Source organism: Embiotoca jacksoni, unplaced genomic scaffold, assembly GCF_022577435.1.
Source record: "Embiotoca jacksoni isolate LCO1_2020_lvr unplaced genomic scaffold, fEmbJac1.0.p SCAF_6, whole genome shotgun sequence".
Lineage (NCBI taxonomy): Eukaryota > Metazoa > Chordata > Actinopteri > Embiotocidae > Embiotoca > Embiotoca jacksoni.
The window spans coordinates 16,011,750-16,034,946 of NW_027185414.1; the positions used below are offsets into that span (position 1 = coordinate 16,011,750).

Below are 23,197 nucleotides of genomic sequence, written 5' to 3' on the forward strand. Positions count from 1 at the left end.
TACTTTTTCTGTCATCAGTCAGAGAATCACCTGGTCAGTCACTGGTTTATTGCATCATCATTATTTTGTATTTTAGCTTGATTAGACAGTTTTTAGATCCCACACATCACATGGTGTTTGGTAATGACACTGTTCATGCTGTAACAAAAAGGTCCCAGTATTAAAAGGACACCCTCGCACTTGTCAACACGTGCACATAAAGTGGTCAGTATTATTTCTATATTAGTTTCTGTCGTAGGTGATGATAAATTGCTGATGGATGAATTTGAAAGCAGTTTTCTTCATGGTCAATAGACTGTAAAATGAAGTTGGGATAAAGAAAACTGCAGCAGGTTTGAGATGTGCCCGGAGCTGTGAACTCTTGACAATGTGAACAATCAAACAGCTAACAATAGTTTCCCTGAACGACCACAGAACAACTGCATCGACACTTTGCATGTTGTGCATTCAAACATAAAAGAAAATAAGGGGTAGTCCTCTTATTGTTATGACAGATATTCTAAAGAAGACACCTCCAGCTGATTTCTTTAGTTTTAATGAGGAAAGAATGTCTTCACTCGACAAGTTGTGTTTTCTCCCTCGCTGCTGTCAGGCTGCATCTCAGAGCGCTGACGAGACGCGTCAACTCCATCCTGCAGTTGAAGAGCTGCCTTGGGTCTCTTCCTGAAACCTGACGTGGTGTTTATTGCAACAAATACCGTTTTTAATCAAAAATACAGCAGAGAATTGTTCATTTACTTTGACTTTTTTCCCCCTGCTGTTCTCTCCCTATGACCTTGTGAATTCATGGAATTTCCAGAAGCTGACAGAAGGGATCAGACATGAATTTTTGTTGTGTAGGTGGCAAAAGTCTCACACAGCGGTGGAATAATTGCTCTGAATGTTTGAGAATTTGTGACTCACAGGGAATTCTTGATGAACATGAATTTTTCTGACTCATATGTGAGATAATAAACATGTATTCCTTTGTGATCTCGACTTTAGCAGGTGTATAATTTAGTATGAAGAGGAATGAATCAGATCTCTGGCGTCAGAGCTCTGTGGTCAACCCTGAAACTCAGTTTGAAGCAACCTAAACTTTGGAGGCTGGCTCGATGTGGAGTCCTTTCATTGCTTGAAGAATGTCATGTATGTATGTGAGTCTGTGCTTTGATGCTCCCATGTCATGCAAGAAGAGGATGTGGCTTTTAATGAGGAGTCCAGATGGCTCCTCGATCAATGAATTCCACGAGTTTAAGCTTAGGTTACATTCTGGTAAAACATCCCACAAAAAGCGGTATGTGCCTTTGTCCTTTGTGTTCAGACAGCACGGATCTGAAGTGTCTTCAGGAAGGATCGTCTTTACGAGACCTTGGAAGGTTTTAACTGGGTCTCCTAGAAAAGCTGCACAGTGGCAGATCTGTGGGCTTCCTGCTGACTAGATGTTGCAAACTGTGATCGCGGCTGTCTGTGTTTTGTGACTTCCTTTCTCTTCCCAGGCCAGTGGGATGATAAGACACTCCAGGAGACTGAAAGGCGCTGTTTTTATGGATGAGTAGTGCTTCAACATTTGTCGTAAAAATGTTACATGCAGCCGCACTAAAAGATAACCAAGAATGGCAAAAGGATTTCTCCTGTAAAACTGTTAAAAGAAAATCTCAGCTGACAAAGCGGACTGTTTGCTCAGTTATCCTGGAACAGTTCAAACTTACTGTGTTGTTTTGTTTTTTTTGACAGGATGAAGTGGACAACTTCAAATTGTCAACAAAACCCTGAGCTATCGTTTGAAGATAGTGAAAAAAGTCCAACTAAATGATAAATCAAATTCAAAACGGTCATAAAAATGCAGATTTGTGTATATTAACAGAACATTCCTTCACTGAAGATGATCCATTGAATCGACATGATCCCTCTTTATGCCTCTACAGTGCAGATGGTGTGGATATGTGGTGTCTTCATTATGTTTTAATGTGCACTGACCACTTGACCACTGAGAGATAGTATACATGTTTGGAATTCATGTGGCTCTCATGTTGTCTGGTTGAGTTTATGTGTGCACGGTTCACATGCTGAAATGGTTTACATTACAATGATCTGGTATTCACTGAATGCTCCATAGTCACAGCACAAAGGGAATTAAATTGGTTTAATCTGACTGGAGTTAACTCAAACAGGAACATCAACTTGGCTATCACAATAGCAAGTAGTTTATTTTTGGATGTATAAAGTTGGTAGTAAGCAGGCGGTCATGTCACAGCAAGTTTGGCTAATGTATTAAAAATCTCCTTTTGTTGACTGAGGAAGAGCAGGAGAGCATTTTTATGAATAGTTTAGTTGCGAAATACTCGCCTGGAAATATTTCACATCAAAACTATTCATTAATTTTCATATTGTTCTTTCCTATTGTAATTAGGAACTGACAACACTATGCCCCGCCCGCCTAGAGCAGAAACATGACTTCACCACAGGCCTGTCAATCAAACAGTCACCCTCCCAAACATACCACTTTTTGAGGCCTAGTATCTAATTAATAATGGGATTATTTATAGATGGGCCACCAGAAAACTAATAAGAAGCAGTGACTTTAGTAGGTGACACCATAATGGTGGAAAAAAATGATTGACTTATTATTTAATGAGAGAAGTTGAATGTGAGTCTATGGAGCCAACACCTGCTGTATTGCACTTTATGGCACTTTCGCATCAGACTCCCTGTCAGACCTGGAAGATAAATCCACTTCTCTTAGTCTGTGGTAAAGGCCTTTAGAATAAATTACTTTTTCTTCCTCTAATGTTGGACGGAGGGCAGACTGCCGCTACTCACTATCGCCTCCTGAGGTCTAGGGTGGTATTACAAGACGGGATAGCATAACTAAATGAAATCTCTGTGAAACATAATTAATACATGACTTTGAAATAGATAACACAGATTCAAACACTTGGTCAGTATGAAAGTGAAATGAAAGACGTCTTGTGTGTGTGTGTGTGTGTGTGTGTGTGTGTGTGTGTGTGTGTGTGTGTGCGCGTGTGTGTGTGTGTGTGGTATTTCTGCATGACAATGTGTTGCAGTGCTGCCAGCACGGTTTCATCCCATCAGCCTTTGAATATTCATCCACAGTCCTCAGAGCAGCCTGACAATAAACAAGGGACAGAGGCTGAATGCCTGGCTGAGGAGGGAGAGGGGAGGGGGGGAGGGGAGGGGGGCAAATCTCGAGAAAAGTGAAGGGGGCAAACAACCCGTTTCCATGGCTACAAGTCCTGCCTCTGCCCTCTGCAGCAGGCAGAGAGAGGAGAGGGGAGGCAGGAGGGGTTTCTCTTTTTTTTTTCTTTCTCTGTCTTTTTTTTTTTTTTTTTTCGGGTTGGAAAGACATGAGTCGGAGTTTATTGAGTAGGGCAGGTATCCGGCACAGCCAGCCAAAGTTTTTCAACGCGTAGACGAACGGGATTTGTGCGTCGCAAAGGGATTAAAATCTCAAAATGTCAGCAGCCATGGATGTGAGGAGAAACTCGGAGGTAAAAAGCCGCCTGCGTTTTGAACACTGTGCTGACGAGCTGCAGCAGGAAGTTTAACTGGTTAACGTAGCGGTCATAGCGGCCGAAACACGGGGCTGAAAATAACGGGAAAGTTGTCGTAAGAAAAGTTGCAAGGTGCGTTAAAGTGTCTCCATGTGACCATATTTGGTCATCGACATGTCGAACGATGAAGTGCAGGAACAAAACCAGAGTGCTTTTTTTTTTTTTTGCTGCTGCTGACCCTTTGAATGAAGAAAAATGTCCCAGCGGGTCCAGGCAGTAACTCTGCGGGCTGTATAATGAGACCGAGTTATTATCACTGAACATCCTAAAAGTCAAACCAGCAGCAGATAAACAGAGACGGCGCAGGACCGTAGACTCCGAGCCGAGATCAGCCTTTTCTGCTGTACGTCGGGCTTTAGGGGGACATTTGATTTTGTCTGGGGAGAAAAAAACACACACACCAGAACTTTTAATGTGTTGTGTATTGTCTTAGTTTATTTGATACAAAGTTGTACACGTGCAGTTGTATTTGTTTCGCCTGGCATACCCATGTACTGTAAAGCTTGATGTAGTGACGGGCAATGAGTAGGAGGCTGTATAAGACCAGATGTACATACATTTACGTTCATAGCAGTGGGCTTCTTTTTTGTGTGCAATTTATACATGTTTATTTTTTTTTATTTTTTTCTACTCTGCCAGTAAAGTGAGATTATCAGATATGTTTGTGGGGTTAAAATCGGAATTTTAACTTTTGTTTTTTAAATGTCTGAAATATTTACTTTCTCCTGACCTCCTGCACTTACTTGGATAAAAAAAAATATATATATATATATATATTGTCTGTTGCTATGTGATTTCTACTGCTGATCTAGATCCATTTATGGATTTTAAAGTCCTAAACACATCTAGTTATTAATATATTCACATTTCTAAAGCAGTACTGGGTATGGTAAGGTATGCTCTCACTGAGGTCTTTGTATTTTAAATATGGGGGGTTTTGGGTTTACCTTGAAAGATGAGTGTCTTTAATAGGAGTTTTCTTAACAGATTACAGCCTAAATCCTTACGATCTTATCTTATTCAGTATAATGCAAACCCATGGCTGGGCCTAGTTTTCTTTAAGCTCTCCCTTTTTCCCCTTAAAGCCTTTCTATTGTGCAGATCAAACAATGACCTTCCCCTCTCACTGGACACACTGTCAACACAAAGCTATTGAGGAAGCTCTCTTCTGTTGTCCATGTAGTTTAACAGGAGTGAGCTTGGCCTATCACCAGATATGTTAAAGGTCATTCAGTCAAAGTTTTCCCCTGCAGATAGTTTTATTGTGATTTACTGAGGATTGCGGAGCGTGAGCGTCTGATAGAACGGTTTTGTTCAGCATCTTGCTGAAGGGACATTTAGGCTCAGCTTTTTAGACATGTTTTTTTATTGTGCAAATCACAAGACCATCTCCCTTAACTTTACCCTCAAGCTCTTCCAAAGTTATCAACCCCTGAGACAAACCTTCCTTAGAAACCAAAAAAAGCTGCTTCCACATTTCATTGCGTGTAATGGAAGCATTTGGTCTGATGTACATGTATTTAAAACATTGAGAAATGACAGATGTAGATCTTGTTTTTTTTCAGTCTATCTAAAGGATGTGATGCATCTACCTGCCTGAAAGTAGTCTTTGGCTGTTCTGAATGTTTCAGCTCTCCTTTGGTTTCACATTCATGTGTCTTAAGGTCAAATACCTAATTTCACACAGTTGTGGTGAGCAAGTAGAACATTGAGAAATGACAGATGTAGATCTTGGTTTTTTTCAGTCTATCTAAAGGATGTGATGCATCTACCTGCCTGAAAGTAGTCTTTGGCTGTTCTGAATGTTTCAGCTCTCCTTTGGTTTCACATTCATGTGTCTTAAGGTCAAATACCTAATTTCACACACTTGTGGTGAGCAAGTAGAATACAGTATAGTGGTTCTAAGTATACTGACCAGGATTATAGACATGGCTCTCAAAACATTGGCTTGCTCACGCAGAAGTAACGAAATGCTGGAAATTTGTTTTCATTGTTGAAGTGGTGCAGCAGACTTGGAGTCAAGCAAGTGTCTTTATCTAAATATAGACTTTCTTGTTTGTCAGTTTTCAACACTGCATTGCAATTATGAAACAGCAGAAGACAAATGAAGTGTTGTTAGTCTTCCAACAGACATGAGAAACTGTCTACAGAGTTGTCCTGCTGTCTGCGGGTCATGTCAGACATGTGTATGATGACAGTGACACATCTGTCTAAACTCACTGCCTCTTGATGCATCATCTCTTTATTGGCATCTCTTCATGTTTGCTGTGAAGTAAAGATAATCAGTCAGCTACAGTGTAAGTTAACCTCTGTGTAACATTACAAATAATTTATGACTGTATATTTAGTGGGTTTTTAACCATTTAATTGGATTTTGTATACCATTACCCTTTGAACATGACAGCATGTCAACATTAACGTGCCATAAGATGTTCTGCCTTTATTTTCTCAGGATGTTAGTTAATCTAAAATTGCGTGCTCAGATACAAGCCATTCACTGTCAGGTTTGATGTCTGGATACAAACGCTGTCAACGGTGTTTTCAGCTCTTAAGCACTTATCAGAACCTGTTGATACTCAGAATAAATGACGCAGGAAAAAGCCTCTTTATAAAGTAGACGGCCTGTAGCTTTCAGTGTCATGAATTGTTCGTGGCTTTGACTCAAAGCAGAATGTTCACAGTGCCATTAATCAGCACACATTGACTTACATACACATTGGGTACAAACAACTGACTGAAGGAAAGTTTCTCTTAGTTAATGTTCAGTTGTCTTAATTCATTCTCTGGCTGCTGAAGTCGAGAGTAACTCTAGTCTGAGCACTCGAAGCCATATGAGAGGTTAAAGTGAATTTCCAATCATTTGTTTTTTCTTTCACCATTTTGAATTTGTGCATCAGCAAACACAGTGGAGCATGTTGAAAATCTGAATGTCAATATAGGAAATTTGACCCATTAACTACTCAACAAATAGCCCATATAAGGTTTTTTTGTTTGTTTGCTCTGCTTCTAACTAAAACTTTTCGGTGAATGTTGGAGAAACTTCACCTTTATGGTCAAAAGAAGCCAATGTTAACTGTTTCTAAGATTTAATGAGTGTCTAAGTTTTGAATAAGTGGTGACGTTGCAGGTCTTTGTCCGACTTCTTTATCTTAATTTTGATTAAAATATCCAAGTAAGTGACCAAAAAAAAATCAACCTGTGTGAGGCTGTCAGACACTGGAAAATGAGCATTAACACAGGTGTTAGTAAAACTAATTGTCTTTGTTTACTTAAGTTCTAACTTCAAGACAGTGGCAAACAGGAACGCATTTTATGTCCTTGGAAAAGTCAGAGACAGAGTGTCAGAGGTCAGCTCTGTGACACAAACTATCCCCCCCCCCGCCGCAGCTCAGACCGATATAAGCCTGTTTTTCACATGCCTGCCTCTGCAGCTGTGCTTGCTCATATCTAGGTTACACACAAGGGTTTTTCCTCTTTTACACAAAGAGAAAATATGCCATGATTACCCTGAAAAAAACAAAAAAACAAGCTGAAACTGCTAAAAAAGGAGATAAAAAAAGATTCCAAGTATTGGTTCCACCTGGTCAATCAAGCTCTGTAGCGGCAGAATGGCAGACCATGTGGTGGGGTAATTATATAGGTATGGGCTGTGGGCCACTGCCAGTAGCACCAACCTTGGGGGTTTTCTTTTACATAGACACATAGAGGCTGTCAGAACCTTAAACTACTCTCCAGAGACTCAGATTATGAACACAATACACACTATATAGCCACAATTTACGACAGTTTCTTTCTCATTTTGGACTTTTTGCTTTCCCACGAGGTTTACCCTATAAAACATAAGGTTATATGTGTGTACGCCTCACATGTACAGTTCATGTGTGCATTTAAAATGACTTTATTTGGACATTATTTATCCTTTTGTAGGTTGACTATCAAAAGCTGGATACCCGTCTCAAAGGATATTTATGCAGCTCAACTCCCACACTGCTCTGCTAACACGATTCCACTCAATCTGCTCAAGTCTCTTTTTGTCCTTTGGGGACAAAACTGTCCTTTCTGCAGATATTGAAACAATGATGTGGGTCAGCGTGTGGGCTTGTGCGCTCGTGTCTGCCAGCTAAGTTGTGACGTCTGGAAAGAGTTGAGAATTTGCAGAGATTTTCACTCTTCCTTTTCCCCATTGCTTTATGGCTGCCTGTGGTGGCTTTTACAAACCTTGTAGTCAAGTTGCTGATGAGCACAAATAGAGGACCAGAAAAGCCAAGTAGCAGGAAAGTGGGGAATTACAGTGTTAGGCCCTCTTTATGGAAGCGGTTGTGTCTCCTGCTGCATGTTTTTGGATAAAAAAAAGAACTGAAAGGAAACCCCAGTTGCAGGAAGTTAATGAAAGTTCATCCATCATGACGTCAATATTAAGTTCTTGCATAAGGTTGTGCCGCGCTATTACAATCTGAACATCGAGTGCCAGGTGCTGAGAGTGCGCATATTTGTGTGTAATCTTTGCTGAATGAGAACAAAACTCTTGGCATTGACTCCAGGTGTTTTGGCCCATCTACTGTGCTTTATTTTACCCTCTGAAAACATTCTTTAATATTCTGAATGCAGCCACCGTCTGATGGATCTGGTAAATATTAGTACATTCCTGTTTGGAGCAGAGCAAACTGTGTATCAGATGATCTGTTAAAGGTGATGGGGCCAAGGACATGTTGACTCTCTTTAAAGGATATTTTACCTAACAGAGTCTCTCACACACACACGCACGCACGCACGCACACACACACACACACACACACACACACACACACACACACACACACACACACACACTGATAACAGACTTACTTTTTAACCATCTCTCCCTCTCAAGGATGTATTGAACACAAAGCGCTCTTTTATTCCAGCCCAAACAGTCTACTGGAGACACTGTCTTAGCCCTGGTCCATCAATATGCTCTTGTTGCTGAGGAAAATATGCGTCATTGATATGCCTCCCATGTAATCACTTAGTACGTCTGGACACCAATGTGACAAAACCAGGAAAAACCTGGACATGGTTAAGCTCGGTGATTAAGAGGATGGGATTTTTTTAAAATTTCATAACCAAAACCAGGCAAATTTCTCATGTTGGCAACAACTGTTAGAAGAAAAGGAATTAAGCAGTAGCTTGTTTTAAAAGTAAGAAAGTAAAACTTTAATCTCTCTAACTTTGGATGTTCTGCTTGAACAGTCATCAGCAGTAACAGAAGAAGCAGTCACCTGGGATGTGTGATTGTGGGAGCAAATATTATAAAGCTGCTGTTTTTATTTGGAGTGTTGACATCTAAAAGTGGATTAGTGGTGTGTTTCCTCCCTGACCTGGTTGGTCAGGGCGATTTTCTTTGTAAGCCATCAACAATGAGGTCAAACAACTTCAGAAACACAACACTTTGTCATCTCTACAATATTAAAGTCGACATACTTAAAGCACGTTTATAAAAGATCAGATGGATAAGTGTAATGTAAAAAGGTCCACTCAACATGACTCTGCAGCTCTACTCGGCTTTTTAGTGTCTTGATTATGGTTTAGGTTTTCCAGCCTGTTACTTCATCCTTTTGGTTCAGTCCCACCATTGTTATCAGAGTTATTTCCAGCTGTGGTATCCAAATTACACAATAGTACCTGTTCAGCAGACAGATGCAGTTAGTGACAAGCTGGTGAACATAGAGGAGCATTTGGCAGCTAAAGAGACAAATATTTAGTTAGCAGAGATCAAAAACAGAGCTAAATAGGGAGAGAACGTATGAGTGATTTTTCAGTTATTCAGAAACATAACTCCATCCCATGTTGGTGTTGCTCTGTATCCATATCAACTCTGTAACAATTCACCCTAACTAATAGTAAGGAAAAAAATGCTACACGCTATTTAAGGGAACGGGCGGACCTGATTTCACCGTATGGTTCCAGCCTGCTGAACTCCTAAGTAACTAAAAAACTCAAGACCTAAACATAATATCCTCACCTTTACCTGCTTATAATGTGAAACAAAAATATAAATGAATGAAAGTGACACAAGTTGGTTGAGAGGTGCAATATATTAAAGGGAAAAAAATACAAATTAGGACGCGTCCCACCTGGACAGTAATTATCAAACAAAGAGGGGTGCCGTAACAAACAAAGGCCGCCCCCAACACACAAACAATACCCGCCGAATATCCCCAAACAACCCAAATACACCCTATCGCCAAGTGCACAAACATACATAGTCTTTGTTGGCTTAAAAAACAGTCTAAACCAAAAAAAAAGGTGTGATACCCGGTGAAACGTGGTGAGCCAAGCAAAGTCCGCGCAGATCTCCCCACCGCTGTTCGTCCAGAAGGTAAAACCCTTCCTTTGGCAGAAAAACTCCATATTTCAGGTAATCCAAAAGGAAGATACTCCACGACGTGGAGCCATTCTCCAAGATCCCCTGGACTTGCCGCCAGGTATTGTTCTCTGGACGCCGCCTCCACCATCCACCTGAGCGCTCTCTCAGTGACGTCACTTCCCTTCTTTATATAGTCCAGTTATTTAGGAAAACAATCTTAAAAACACATGTCCATTTGCCGTGCAGATGCCACCGGCCACTGACATTAAATTATGTGCAATCCTTGGTGATAGCAACCAAATGAACAATTACATGTACCCCCATCACAGTGACTGTACAAATGGTGAACTTATGTGACCATTACAACTCTATTACTGAAGAAGAGTCAAGTGTGTCATCACTTGTTGACCCTTAGCGCGCCTTTGGCTCTGACATCTCAAGGGAAATGTTGTCTTGAATCTGGTTGAATGCACTTAAAGGTACTCTGGAGCTTTCTTAGAAGTGGTTGTTTACAGCCTGTGATTTTGTGTGGGGAGATCGTATCAGACCTCAGGAAGTCAGTCAGCTAACGCCTTGGTGTTTACACTGTGAAGTACATCTCCGGCCTCTGTGACCCATTTCTGTGATTGTAGCTTTCCTGTAAAAGAAGAAAAAAAAAAAAAAGACAACACAGAATTTTACACAAATAAACATTGCTCTCAAATTAATGTAACTAAGGTGTGTAGAACTGACATAATATAAATTGTTAACAGTTTAATTTTCTCCACTCCTGCCAGTTGTTTGTCTGCTTTGAGATGCTACAAATTAAACTGACAGTAGCTTAATGTTTCTAATTGGAGAGAGAATAGTGAATGTCACTTCTGAAAACAGGTAATAATCAGAAATAATATTTCAAACACCTGCCAGTTTGTCTGGATTTTCTATTTTCAATTTTTTTTTAACTTGGTTTAAAAAGTTCTGGCTTATTTTTTTGTCTGTTTCCTTTTTAGGCTTGATTTGTTGTATAATCATTATTTAGCACATTTTTGTTCACTTGAATATCCAAGGTTGTTTTCATCATACAATCCTATTTATCCTATGTATTCTTTGCCACAAATGTGATTTATATAAATCGATTGAGAAATACTTTGAAATTTGAAACAGACGTTATGTTGTTTAATTAATAACTGTTGCACTGAGTCATCTGCAAATTTCTTGATACACTGGTACACGGGAAGACTTTTATTTTCCATTGTTAATTCACAGGCTCCTTCCTATATTTCCTGTCCAATTTTCTGCACATATTCTGTTTAAATTCAAGTGTGATGTCTTTCGTGGTTCTCAAAGAAATGGCCACAGCGGAGAGTTGTACGCAGGCAGGACAACATCATTCTTTGTTTTAGATGAAAATAATGATGCATGCCTCGTCCTCCTCGCGCAGTCCACAGTTACAGGAAATAGCTGACAGCAGGAATGCTCCTTCGCTCTCCTCGTCTGTCTCTATAGGAATCAGCTCCACTACTGGTTGCCTGGTTTCTTCATACAACAACTTCCTGTAAACAATTCATGCTGCCAAGCACCCTCCTATCTTCCACCTCTGGTCTCTAGGATCACCATTTAACCTTCGTATGCACCAGAACTATTGCTTTGAGCCCTCTTGAAAGGGTCAACGCTGCATTCAGGGGCAATAGCCTCCAGTTTGAAGGGAGGCCTTACTGACTGCTGGTCTAATTTGAGATCAAGTCCAGGAAAGGTTTACTGTAAGGAAGATGTTTTGAAGTTTTAATTTTTTTTAATTTTTTTTTATAGTATTTAAAAGAGAATGTCGCTTTACATGAAAATAACTGAATCACAATTGACAAATATCATACCCTGAAGTATTTCAAGTGCTCTTAGCAGCAACGTAATTCTGTTCAATTCCTATGTATTGTAGGTTAGGCATCAATCTCAGGACATGTCAGGAAGAAGTATTATTTTAACGGACATATTTGTTATCAAATATTATCTTATTGCTGGTATGTCTGTATCATATACGTCAGTTGATTGTTAACAGAGAGTAACAGTACAGTACAGTCACAGATGTGTTTGTGGGAATTTTGAAACAATGTTACATTAGACCTCACTGCTGATACCGGCTCTACGCTACTTGACTCTACTCGCTTTTGCTACCATGCACTTTTCTGGATTTTGTTTTTCCGCTGAACACAGTACCCCCTTAATGCAGAGTTGACCAATAAGTGGTCTACAGTGTGTTTATGTCACCTTTTGATATCAGCTCATCACCCTTGGAATCTTTATGAAAGTGATACCAAAAATAGTATCAGGTACTGGGTACTGTCCACAACTTTTGCCCTATGGAAAACCAACAAACGTAAATAGGGTGAAGATCAGCCGGTACCGGCAGTGAAATATGGGCTTAAGTACATACAACAGATCCAACCTGAACGACACAATAGGTACTTTGATCTACCGTCTGAATACGACTCTTTGGTTACAATTCAGATAGGCTAAGGTAAAGATCAGGGTTCGGGTTCAAATTTACCTTCACAGTCATGGTTACAATAATAAATGTGAAGTTAAAGTTAGGCAAAAAGTAGTGTCCCGTGTTAAAGTCCAGTGTTTTGTTGACCTATCCATCCACCCTGACCTCCTCCTTACGCAGGCTTTGTGCTTCTATAAGTCACCTCTTCATTTGTTCTTGTTGTAGATACTGGGGCCGCTGGGTGGTGATGCCACATAAATACTTTGTAATAAACTGCTTGCACAAATTATCTATGAGGTTTTTATTGGATGGCAATTGCTTATTTTCAGATTGTAGAAAACTCCACTCAGTTTATATGTGTCGACTTAATTCCTATGTTATCAGATTCTATAAATATCAATTGGCCTCAAAAATGTATTATTCTGTTATATCACGGGAATAAATGAGCAAATATGTATTTTGTGCTTTATTTTAACCGCCTCTTTGATCTTGATATCAGCAGGTTAGCAGTGGTTTTCTTTCCCAATTTCCTCCTTGGCTGTGATCCAAATATTGATAAAGAACTTTTTGAACAACACTTTAGCTGTTTCTGTCACAGAGATGCAGTTCTGTGTGTTTTGATGCTGAAGGCACATTTTCTAGGCGGAAAAATAAAGCCTTGCCAGGACCGCCAGAGGCTCTCTGGCACGACATTGTCGACATGCTGGGTTAGTTATGCCACTTACTTTTGGTTTGCTGACAGTCGTCTGCCATGTTTACACTGGAGATTCAACATGGCAGATGTGGTGAGGGGGGGCACATGGTAGGATTAATTTTTATTAATTAGTTTAATGGAAAGTTCTCAAGCACAATAGTTCACCCTGCACTCTCATCTTTATCTTCAATGGAGAAAAGTAGACTTTAGGGTTGAGAGAACTTGTGTCAGGCCAACCTGAGGTTGACCTGAGGGTTACAGAAATCTTCAATCAAGTCCATTATTCCCTGTAACAATCCCAGACCTTTCAAGGTTTTAGGCCATGTTTTTGTTTGCCTAAAGCTGCAGCTTTTCCAATGTTTCACATCTTTGTGTTTGTCCATCAGGTGAGCGGGTGGTTTGCAGACAAGCATGACTGCCAACAAGAGTTCGAAGGCTGTGCCTCGTGCAGGAGGCGATAAAGCTCCCCGGGACGTCCCCGACAGGTCAGTGACACCTGGGGCAGGGTGGGAAGGTTAATGTGCACTTCCAGGCACATCACAGGGTTTCCGAGCTTCCATCTGATTTTGAAAGAGAAAGAGGAAGAAGTCCTTTACTTCAGCTCATTCATTTTCAACCAAATCTTTCCATCGGTGGTCCGTCGTAGATCGTCTTGGCTTTTTGGTGCATGGGAAAAACGAACAGTGATTGTCAATCATGATAAGACTTCCAAAGCTTTTGCAAGTACAATCCTGTTTCCTGGACAAGGGCCCCATCCAACTCTGAATTGTGAGTAGTGAGCTGAAGCTTGTGTTAGCATGTTGAGACCTGACGGTGTCCTGCTGCGAGAGGAAAGTGAACTTTGAAAATGCTACATGATATCTAGGCTCTTCATTCTTACAGTTTATCATCCTGTCCATTCTTGATCAAGCCGCTAATGGTCTTTATTCTTCTGAGGAACAGGAAGGCGATTAGGAAAAGATGTGCTCTGTGTTCACACTGACACATCACCATGTCATGGTCTGATGGCTGATTTGAGCAAGATGATTGTTACCAATGGTGCTGCCATTCTAATAAAGGTAATGCTACTGTTTGACTGCTCATTCCTTCCTCCATTTTCTGTGCTGATGTAGCAGTACATACACAGAAGACAGTATTTATTAGACCACAAAACATAATGTAATCTGTGGCAGCTGGTTTCTGTAATGTCTTTTGGTGTAAATTAAGCTTTGAGGAAACCACATAAATATTAATCAAAATGCCACTTTTTTGAATAATATAAAGGGTACTTATTTGCATGTAAATGTCCATATTTACCACAGACTAATATGCACTATATTCCCTATAAATATACATTATATTCTCCATAGTGTACGTTTGGCAACTCTAAATGTGACTGAAACACTCATCTCAGAATCACAAAGGTCTCTCACAGGAACAGTGAGACTGCACAGGATAAAATGAAACAGTAAAATGAATTGTCATTGTAGCTGAGCCTCATTGGCAGCTCGTGGTCCTCATGGGCTCAAGTTACCCCTGAATCTTTAAGATCACATTCAAAGCTTGCGGGACGTGAAGCAAAGACACATTGCAGCTCTGTGTTTTAACAGATGGACAGGATTTATTTGTGTTGAATACTGCTGCACAATGCATTCCCCCAAACTAGGGAATTAACCAGGGATCAGTTTCCTGGACAAATCACACCCATATTGAACTGTGTAGCCTCGAGAGGCAACATGGCAACATGCTGCAACATGGTGGCAGTCTGGCTGACTCTTGCTTTTTGATTGTCTGAGGGAATAATTGCAAATTTACTAAATACTGGGTATTCTTTTGATGTTGTACTTTTGATGAAGGTTATGTACATCAAAGATTAGAATGAACCCTGCAAAGCAATTCAGAGAGATGTTTTGGCAACATGCTGGCAGAGCCCTGGGCGAGAGGGAGCTCATGCTCCTGTGATTTCACAGTGTGTGAAATTCACAGTCCCCTTATTTACTAAACCCTCCAAAGCTCATAGGTTTGTGCTGGATCATAGTTGCAAATGTGCAAATAAGTTAACAAGTGACATGCAGCTTGTAGTTGAACTATAGTAGTAGAAGTTCTGGTTCTGTGAGCAGGCTGCTCCCTCTGTCCGGTCAGTAACGGGAAGTGGCTTGTGGTTAGCATGCCCAAGAAGCCTGAGCGAAAGCCAGAGGCCAGGTTGTGACTGGCATTCAGCTTTTTGTACAGTACTGTATGTGTGGCCAGGCCAGCTGAACCTGACTAAACTGTTTTCACAAGCCCTAAAGGTCCCCAAGTCCTGAATCGACAAGAAAATTCACACATATTTTCTTTTTGTGTCTAATTTAGACTTCTTCAGATTTTATTTTACAACATAAACATTAGTTCTAGCAAAATGAGGCCATAACATTCTAATATATTAATAATTTTCAATGACTTCTTTTTATTTTGCAGTCTATTAAATCTGCTGTTTGATAAAGTTTGGAAGCAGATCACATTCAAGTACAGTGTAGATAAACCAAAGCAAGGAAACTAATAAATCATAAATCATTATAACCAAAGATACAAAATACCCGAAATGAACTAACAAAACAAACATATATACTTCAGTATATTTGAATGTTGTTACTACAACATAGATTGTAAGGGTGGGTGACAGGATAAAGTCCGTCTACATATCAGTAGAGTCACTTCAGTCAGACGAACATTTCAGACTGAAGACACTGCAGAATATAATGATGTAAATATATTTAAAATGAAACATAGATGCAGTCTCTTCAAAACATTATCAAAGCACAGCATGAAGCCAGTGTCATTATTTTCTCCCAGATCATCTTGTTATTTCATGTTTAGTGTCACACTGGTAGAATCATTGTTGAGTCTGAAAACACAGCACTGAGTTCTCCCCATGTTTAAAAAAAAGTCAAACCCTGAGAAAAAATGTACACTGTCATGATGAACCCAATAAACTGTCGTGTCAGTGGTATTCCTGAGCGTTTGGTCTGGTTGCTATTAAAACACCCCCATTGATATTTGGCTTCTGAGACACTGTTCCCTCTCTGGCGTCCTGCAGTCGTCATACTCCTTGGCACAAGTTTGCTTCCGAGTTTTGCCAAGAAAACACTAGGTTATTAATTTTAAATTGTACTTTTTACTGCACTTTATTTACCTGACAGAAACTCATGACTTAAGGATTTTACATGAAAAAAAAAACAAAAAAACATATGATAATCTTAAAAAATACAATACAAACCCCTCCAAAAAACAGTGTCTGCTTGAGGTTCTTTATGACAAAACTGAAAACAGTTTTTATTTCCTGTCCTATTTATTTTGTGAGCCTTTAGGAGCCTCGACCTTTAGGTTTTAACACTACTGATCTAAACTGTATTACTGTGTATGAAGTATTTAGAATTAGCTTCAATCCAACCAGCTTCAACATGAAAATGCAACGTCTCATTTCATTCTTGAAATAATGTTTTTTATTAAAACTTATTGAGTTTTACTTTAGTTAGAAGCCCTTTTTTCTTCCAAATGAGTATTTAAAGTAAAAATGTTGAGGATTTCTTTCTGATGCAAATATGAAAGTCTTGATAGACTTTTTACTTTAGATTGAAGTGTACCTTTAAACTATTTTCATTCCCAGGTCTGTATATATTTGCATTAATGATGTGAGTGAGGTAATAATCAGGGCTCACTTTATTCATAGTGGTGGAAAGATGGTCTGTTGAGGTTTAGCTCAAACTTAAATTACAAATGTATTTTACTTTATGTGAAGTAGCTATAGCAGCTATTGACACACAGGTTTGATGATTTGTTTCAGATAAGACTGAAGATGAAGTCGTTTTCATGTTTTATTGATCATCATATGGTGATTTAATGGTTGTATTTTTTTTGGTAAAATGTCAGCAGGACTTTAAGTCTCTTAATTTAGCATTGATAAGCAGTATATGAACATTGAATAAATTGTTCATAATATTAATATGTAGTTAGTAAGTAAATTCAATTTTGAATTAATGTATTACCAAACAGCTATAAATTGTTCCTGTGAACAAAAAGAAGAAGCTGGTGTATAAACAGATAATGATTGACAACATTGTAAAACGCAGTTGTCAGAATATGTCTTCATAGGAGAAGTTATTGTCGTCGACAAATACTGTACATTAATAAACACATAAAAATATACTCATATCTGTATACAACCACAGTATGTTGTATTATAAATCATTTAAATTTCCATATACTGTTTATCCATACTACACAGTGAAGTAAAGCTGATTGCATTTGTTATTTACATGAACTGCGAAAACAAAACTGTTGACGCTAACCAAACACATGAAATATATTCCAACATAACTAAATATCAAACAGCAGACACAGCTGAGATGCTGCTTTGTAAGAACCACAGTATCATATTGGATTATTTTTTGCTCAGTAAGCAAGGGGAAATAAGGTGCCCTGATATATCAGTTCATATATCAGTCTGATTAATCTCCATACGTAAAGTATTGTGTGATTAAACATCTATTTAGTTAACTCCAGAGTGCTAGAAACTATTAGTAAAAAATTCCAGATATGAGTTGTCTTGAATTCTCATACTCCTTCAAGCGACGTAAGACAACTACATCCATCATGGTTACAGCTTGCAGACACCTCGCTGTTGTAAAAGTCTCTCCACCTTGGAGCAGCAGGAATGGAACCAGGGAAGGGCAGATAGGTGTGAAGCTGGATTTGTCTCAACCTGCAGTGTTGGATCACAGTTTGCAGCCCTGCACTTCCTCCTCCCATAACTCTTGTTATTCTAAGCAGGGCTGTGACATCAGATCTCACAACGATTCCCTTTCACAAGGGTTAGTCACTGTCCAAATAATGACAAGGCTCCTGCAAGACTATGAGTAGTAGGGTGATCTGGATCTACATGAAAAGTTAGCCTCTCTGTGGAAACCTGAAAGCAGGTGAGCACCGTGAGAAAAGGTGTGAGTGAGTGTGATAGATGATGGTGGAGCCAGCAGTGAGCGTGAGGCCACTGCAGCACCTCCTATCACTGAGCTGCAGGGATCAGAAAAGACTTTGAGGACCTGAGAGGAGCAGTGAGACTTATAGGTAAGAGCGCTGTAATAAATGTCGCTTGGCAAACTGTTTTCTGTGTGAGGTCCTCTGTGATTCTCCTCAACTTGCTTTGATTATGTGGAAAAATCCACAGTGGCATTTTAATGTTGTCTGTATTTCCTTTGGCTTTTATTTGAATCTTATGCTGCCAAAGACAGAATACTTTCCTGTGGTTATTCTAAATGTGTGGCTCAGGTTTTCATTCTGTCCTTGATGTTGGAAATGAATTCAAAACTTCCAGCTGATTCTTTACAGTTTTCTCGCATCTGTTCCGCATTGAGTTTCTGTTGCTTTTCATGCTGCTGGGTTGAGTGGACTTGTTGGCAGCTCTTGTGACTTGCCCCCTTTTGGTTTATTAATATCTGTTGGGCTGGAATGTGTGTTGGTAGAGAAACATTTCAATGTTTGTTCACACCTTTCTCTTTCTTGTTTCAGGTGCCAGTCTACATCAGCGTGCCTCTCTCTCTCTGCCAACCAGAGGCAGAGCCCACAGCCTCTCCTCAGCGACAGCGAGAGCTCCGGCAAACAGAGTAGGTACGTCAGGACCGACGGCAGGTTCCTGCTACGTGCTGGACGGACCAGCAAGACAGCTAGCCTGAGCAGCGGTGCGTCTCTCACAGGTGACACTGACTCCCAAGGCCGTCTCACTAAATCAAAGAGCATCAGCTGCCTGGATAACAGGCTCTCCATCTATAAGCCCCCAGTTCAAACCGAGCCCTGTCAGGAGAGTCAGGACCTCCAGGAGCAGAAGGAGGAAAAAGGGGATCTCTCTGCAGGAGATGGACTTAATGGGAGGCCTCTGAGCTGGAGCACACAATCACTGGGACCTTCCTCCAACCAGGGCCACAAGCGCACCCTCTCTCTCACCCACCCAGCAGCAGGTGTCCCCCCCGCCACAATCCGCAAAAAGATCTCAGAATGGGAGTGCAGACGGGTGTCTCTGCCTAGGATGAGCTTGTGTCTGGATAAAAGAGGAGGAGGGCGAGTAGGGGGTAGTGAAGGCTGCCCGAGCCTTCTCTCTTCTCCCTGTAGCGAGAAGACATTTGACTTTAAGGGAGTTCGCAGGATGAGCACAGCATTCTCCGAATGCTCCTACACAGAGACAGAGGAAGAGGAAGGAGTGTCGGACAGAGATGGTCGAGGTCGTTTCCAGAAAAGGATAGGCAAGACAGAGTCTTCAGGAACATTTGTACGTTCCCTGTCTGCTCGTAAAGAGACGTCAGCAGTCCTCAACAGGATACAAAAGATAGAGCAAGCCCTGAAGGAGAATCCCAGCCCACCCCCTCCACGATATCTGAGTAACTGCTATGCTCCAGACAAGATGAGACAAAAGTCCTTTATGATAGGTGACGACTTGGACAGTACATGCACCAGTAAGCGCAGCAGCATTTGCTCTGTGGCCACTGAACCAGATGCTGTTTTGGTGCCTGATAAGCTCTCTAAACTCAGACAAAGGTTCAGCGTGAGCTCAACCAGGTCTGAGAGCCCAGAGCCTCCCAGCCAACAGACCTCTGCTTGCACACCAGTCAACCCCTTACCTAAACCCAAACGCACTTTTGAATACGACGCCAAACGGGACCAGAAGGACGTGTTGCCAGCCAATGGATTACCTCCAGACAGAGCCTCTGAGTCTCCCCCGCCTCTGCCCTCGACCCCTGCACCCAGCATGACACGGATAGTAAAGACCGAGGGAAGCACCCCCATCAGGATCCAGGACAGGTGAGGCGAAACCAACAGCCTGCTAATGTCTTTCTCAATACTCAGGTGAAAATACACGAGACTTCTAAAGCATAGAGAGCTGTATGAGTTTGTTTCCTACATTCCTACATTAATGATGTTTGTCTTGAGTCCACTTTATAGTAAACAGCATGTGCTGGAGATACTACGCTATCTATACCTCTTGTCTGCATTAGTTTAGCTTCATTGAGTGGATCTTTTTTTGGGGGGTAGTTGCAAAAGTTTCTAAAGTGTTTGACCATCTTCTGAAGAGTTTAGTTTGCTGATTATATCTGCTTGATTTGTTGATGCTGTCGTTTAGTAAGCTACTGATCAATGTCTCTGGCTGCAGCATCAGAGTTGTTTTAGTTAGGATTCACACTGAAGCTCATGGTTGAATCAGATGTTAAGTTTCCCACTGAAAATCGTATTTTTGATTGAATTGTGGAGAGGATTGTGCTGTTTTTATAAAGTCTACTGCTTTTTGGCTTACAAGCTAATTTAATTCTTACGGTAAATCCATACTGGATAGAATGAAAGCTGTTCACACTAAAACTAGCTGATTTATTATAACTTACAGAACATTTGAAACTCCAGATACTTTCCGGAAATTCATGCCGGTCCATGAAACAGATTTGGCAATTTGTACAAACTCCTAGAAAATCAATTTTCTTACTCTGAGAAGTGTACAAACTAAACTGGCAGCAGCAGCTATCCTGTGGACACCTGAAAATACAACCGGTTTTATCAACTTGTAGCTCTCAGGATCGGACGTCCTCAGTTCTTTTGTGTGAGGGTGGGGCCTCTCCAGATCGTCCCTATGTGAAATCGGCATAAAATCCTTAAAACATTCGTCCCTCGGACTCTGTGTTTAACATTCCTGTGGCTGTAGCAATTTCAGACCAGGCTTAAAAGCCACAAGCTGTCGATGGCGCGACACGACCGTACTGTAGATGCCTCCACTAATGTAGCTCAGCTAACATTTTCTACAGTGCCTTGACATGTGACGTGTACCTCACACTGTACAGACAACACTCAGAAATAGTAAGATATCTGCATGTTTACTTTTGACTAATCTGGCATTTCCTTGTGATTGGAGCACATGTGGATCATGGTGTTTCTGTTTTGTCGTTAATACTCGTGATGTAAGGTTTTTAGGGAAAATACCATGATTTGGACTTCTGTTTATAAACACTACAAGTGTCCTGGCCAGCAGTTCAGCCTTTCTCTGTTTCCAGATGACAAGTAGAGAATGTTTGATGTAAAACCGGCTGTCTGGACTCGTTCTAATAACGTCTTTCTGTCTTCTGTTATCTGTCTGCAGCCTTTGAATTAGACACAGACGCTCACTGACGCTTCCCCCTTGTCATTTTGTTTGTTCAACTATCTTGGACTGTTTTAACTGTCTTCATTTCTTTCCAGAGAGTCGTGTGAGTCGGAGGATGCTGTAAGCCTGCCGTCTTCATATCCGTCCTCACCCACAGAGAACGGTGCACTGACCACAGGCACACGGAGTCGACCCAGTTCCAAAAGCACTTTAGAGGAGAATGCCTATGAGGACATAGTAGGTAAGCACACTGGTTAACTTCGATTTGAAAAGAAGCCTTCGTTTACTTGGTCTTTGTCATTCTGTCAGTTTAGAGATGAAACAATTAATCGATCAACAGAAAACTCATCAGCAACTTATGTTATTATTGTGTAAGGGAGAGCAGGAAGCACCAACATTGAAGTATTGTGTGTTTATAACTGCCGTCAGGAAGAACTAATACACACATTGTATGATCATTGTGAATGACAGTGGCCTTTGAAGACATTAGTCAGATGTTTCAGTGATTCATACAGCCTCGTGCATGGCCTAATGTAATGTGAATGTGAGGGTGGCTCCTCCTCCTGTATCTGCTTCATTTGTATGTGTGGGGTACAGAAAAAGTCCCATTGTGGGAGCAGTCAATGAACAGTTGCCTCAGCGTAAGATTAATGGATAACATGTGGCTGTACTGGATGTATTTTACTGCAACGGTTGTCTGGTTATCCACATTTTTCACAAAGTCTCATCCAGTTCTCTGAAAGCACATGCTCATGGAGGGTGAAAAACTTTCACAGTAAAACTCTTTTGTCAGTAAATATGTTGTAATCAGTGACATTTGACCTAACATACAGTGAAGATCGGAAAATATCTATTTGTTTGCAAACTTTTGATTGTCGAGTCTCATCCTCACATGCTGTGTCTCACCATAAATAAAGCTCAATAGTTTGTTCTCTGAGATAATGTGTGTATGAAATGCTGGACATGTTGAAGAGCCAAATTCCTTTCCACTAGCAAATGACCCCAGGCCTTCTGCCCAGCTCGGCCCAACTCCCCCGGTGCATACTTAATGTGGTGAAAATGTGCGTATAGGCTCATGATGAAGCTCAGATTTCAGATGCAGTCAAAAGTTTTAACACTCTGAAATATTTTTTCTATTAAATGCTCAGTGATGACCAAATAAGGGCTGGATTTTTCATATAGGAGTTTCCTTAATGGTATTCCTACAAGTAACCATTTGCATTAATTTAATTGGGTATCGGTATCGTGCTAATGAGCTTTTTTTTTTTTTTTTTTTTTTTGGCTGAGGATGTGCAGCGCAGCACTCTGAGAGAGTGTCAGGGCATGACGGATTTTCATGTGAATCCCAACAAAGCTCCCATTGTTCACCCAGCACTGCGAGTGTCGGGTCTGCAGTTTGGAAATGCACTGTTGCCAATCTTTGTTTTCTCTTGACAAAGACGTTGAATCTGAATCTGCTCAAACAAAACCTTTCAAACTGAAGGAGTGATAGGGAAGAGTGCTGGATTTCACCACCACGATTAGTGGTGAAAGTCAGATGGTCCATTTGAGAAGCAGGCACAGCAGATGGAAATGCGTCAGTATTATAAGAAGCATCTCATGCAAAGAACCACAAGTCCCCACATACTTTTTGAACTCCATTAGGACGTCTTGGCTTCCTTGTCTGTCTTGGAAGGACATTTACTTCCATAATTTTGTTTTTTTTTGCCACCTGTCCTCGTTGTTAAATGTTTACCTGAAAGAGTGCAATCCATTTGTGACCTGTGCTGCAGTGTTACAACAACCACATGATTAATTTTGATAATACAATGGAATAGAACGAGTGTATTTGATAGATGGAGTGACGATGAGTGATCTGTTTACAGGCTAATGAGTCACGCACCAGTGATACTATGATTTAACTGTCTGATCTTACTCTTGTGAATAAAGCAGGGAGACTGTCTGGTACAAGTGATTCAAAATTTACACCTAGACTAGTACAGACATAAAATTGCCAAAAATACTGCTCGTT

The 23,197-nt window shown here is 40.6% G+C and overlaps 1 protein-coding gene across 1 annotated transcript in view; it reads left to right on the forward strand.

The window, feature by feature from the left end:
- The first annotated feature begins 3,245 nt into the window (after nucleotides 1-3,245).
- The window catches only part of dennd2b (DENN domain containing 2B), a 40,306-nt gene continuing 20,354 nt past the window's right edge, over nucleotides 3,246-23,197 (forward strand). The window contains exons 1-4 of the mRNA XM_069174219.1: nucleotides 3,246-3,491; nucleotides 13,442-13,540; nucleotides 18,579-19,862; nucleotides 21,282-21,427. Coding sequence (XP_069030320.1) covers nucleotides 13,467-13,540; nucleotides 18,579-19,862; nucleotides 21,282-21,427 — 1,504 coding nt within the window. The 5' untranslated portion in view covers nucleotides 3,246-3,491; nucleotides 13,442-13,466. The remainder of the gene's footprint in view (nucleotides 3,492-13,441; nucleotides 13,541-18,578; nucleotides 19,863-21,281; nucleotides 21,428-23,197) is intronic.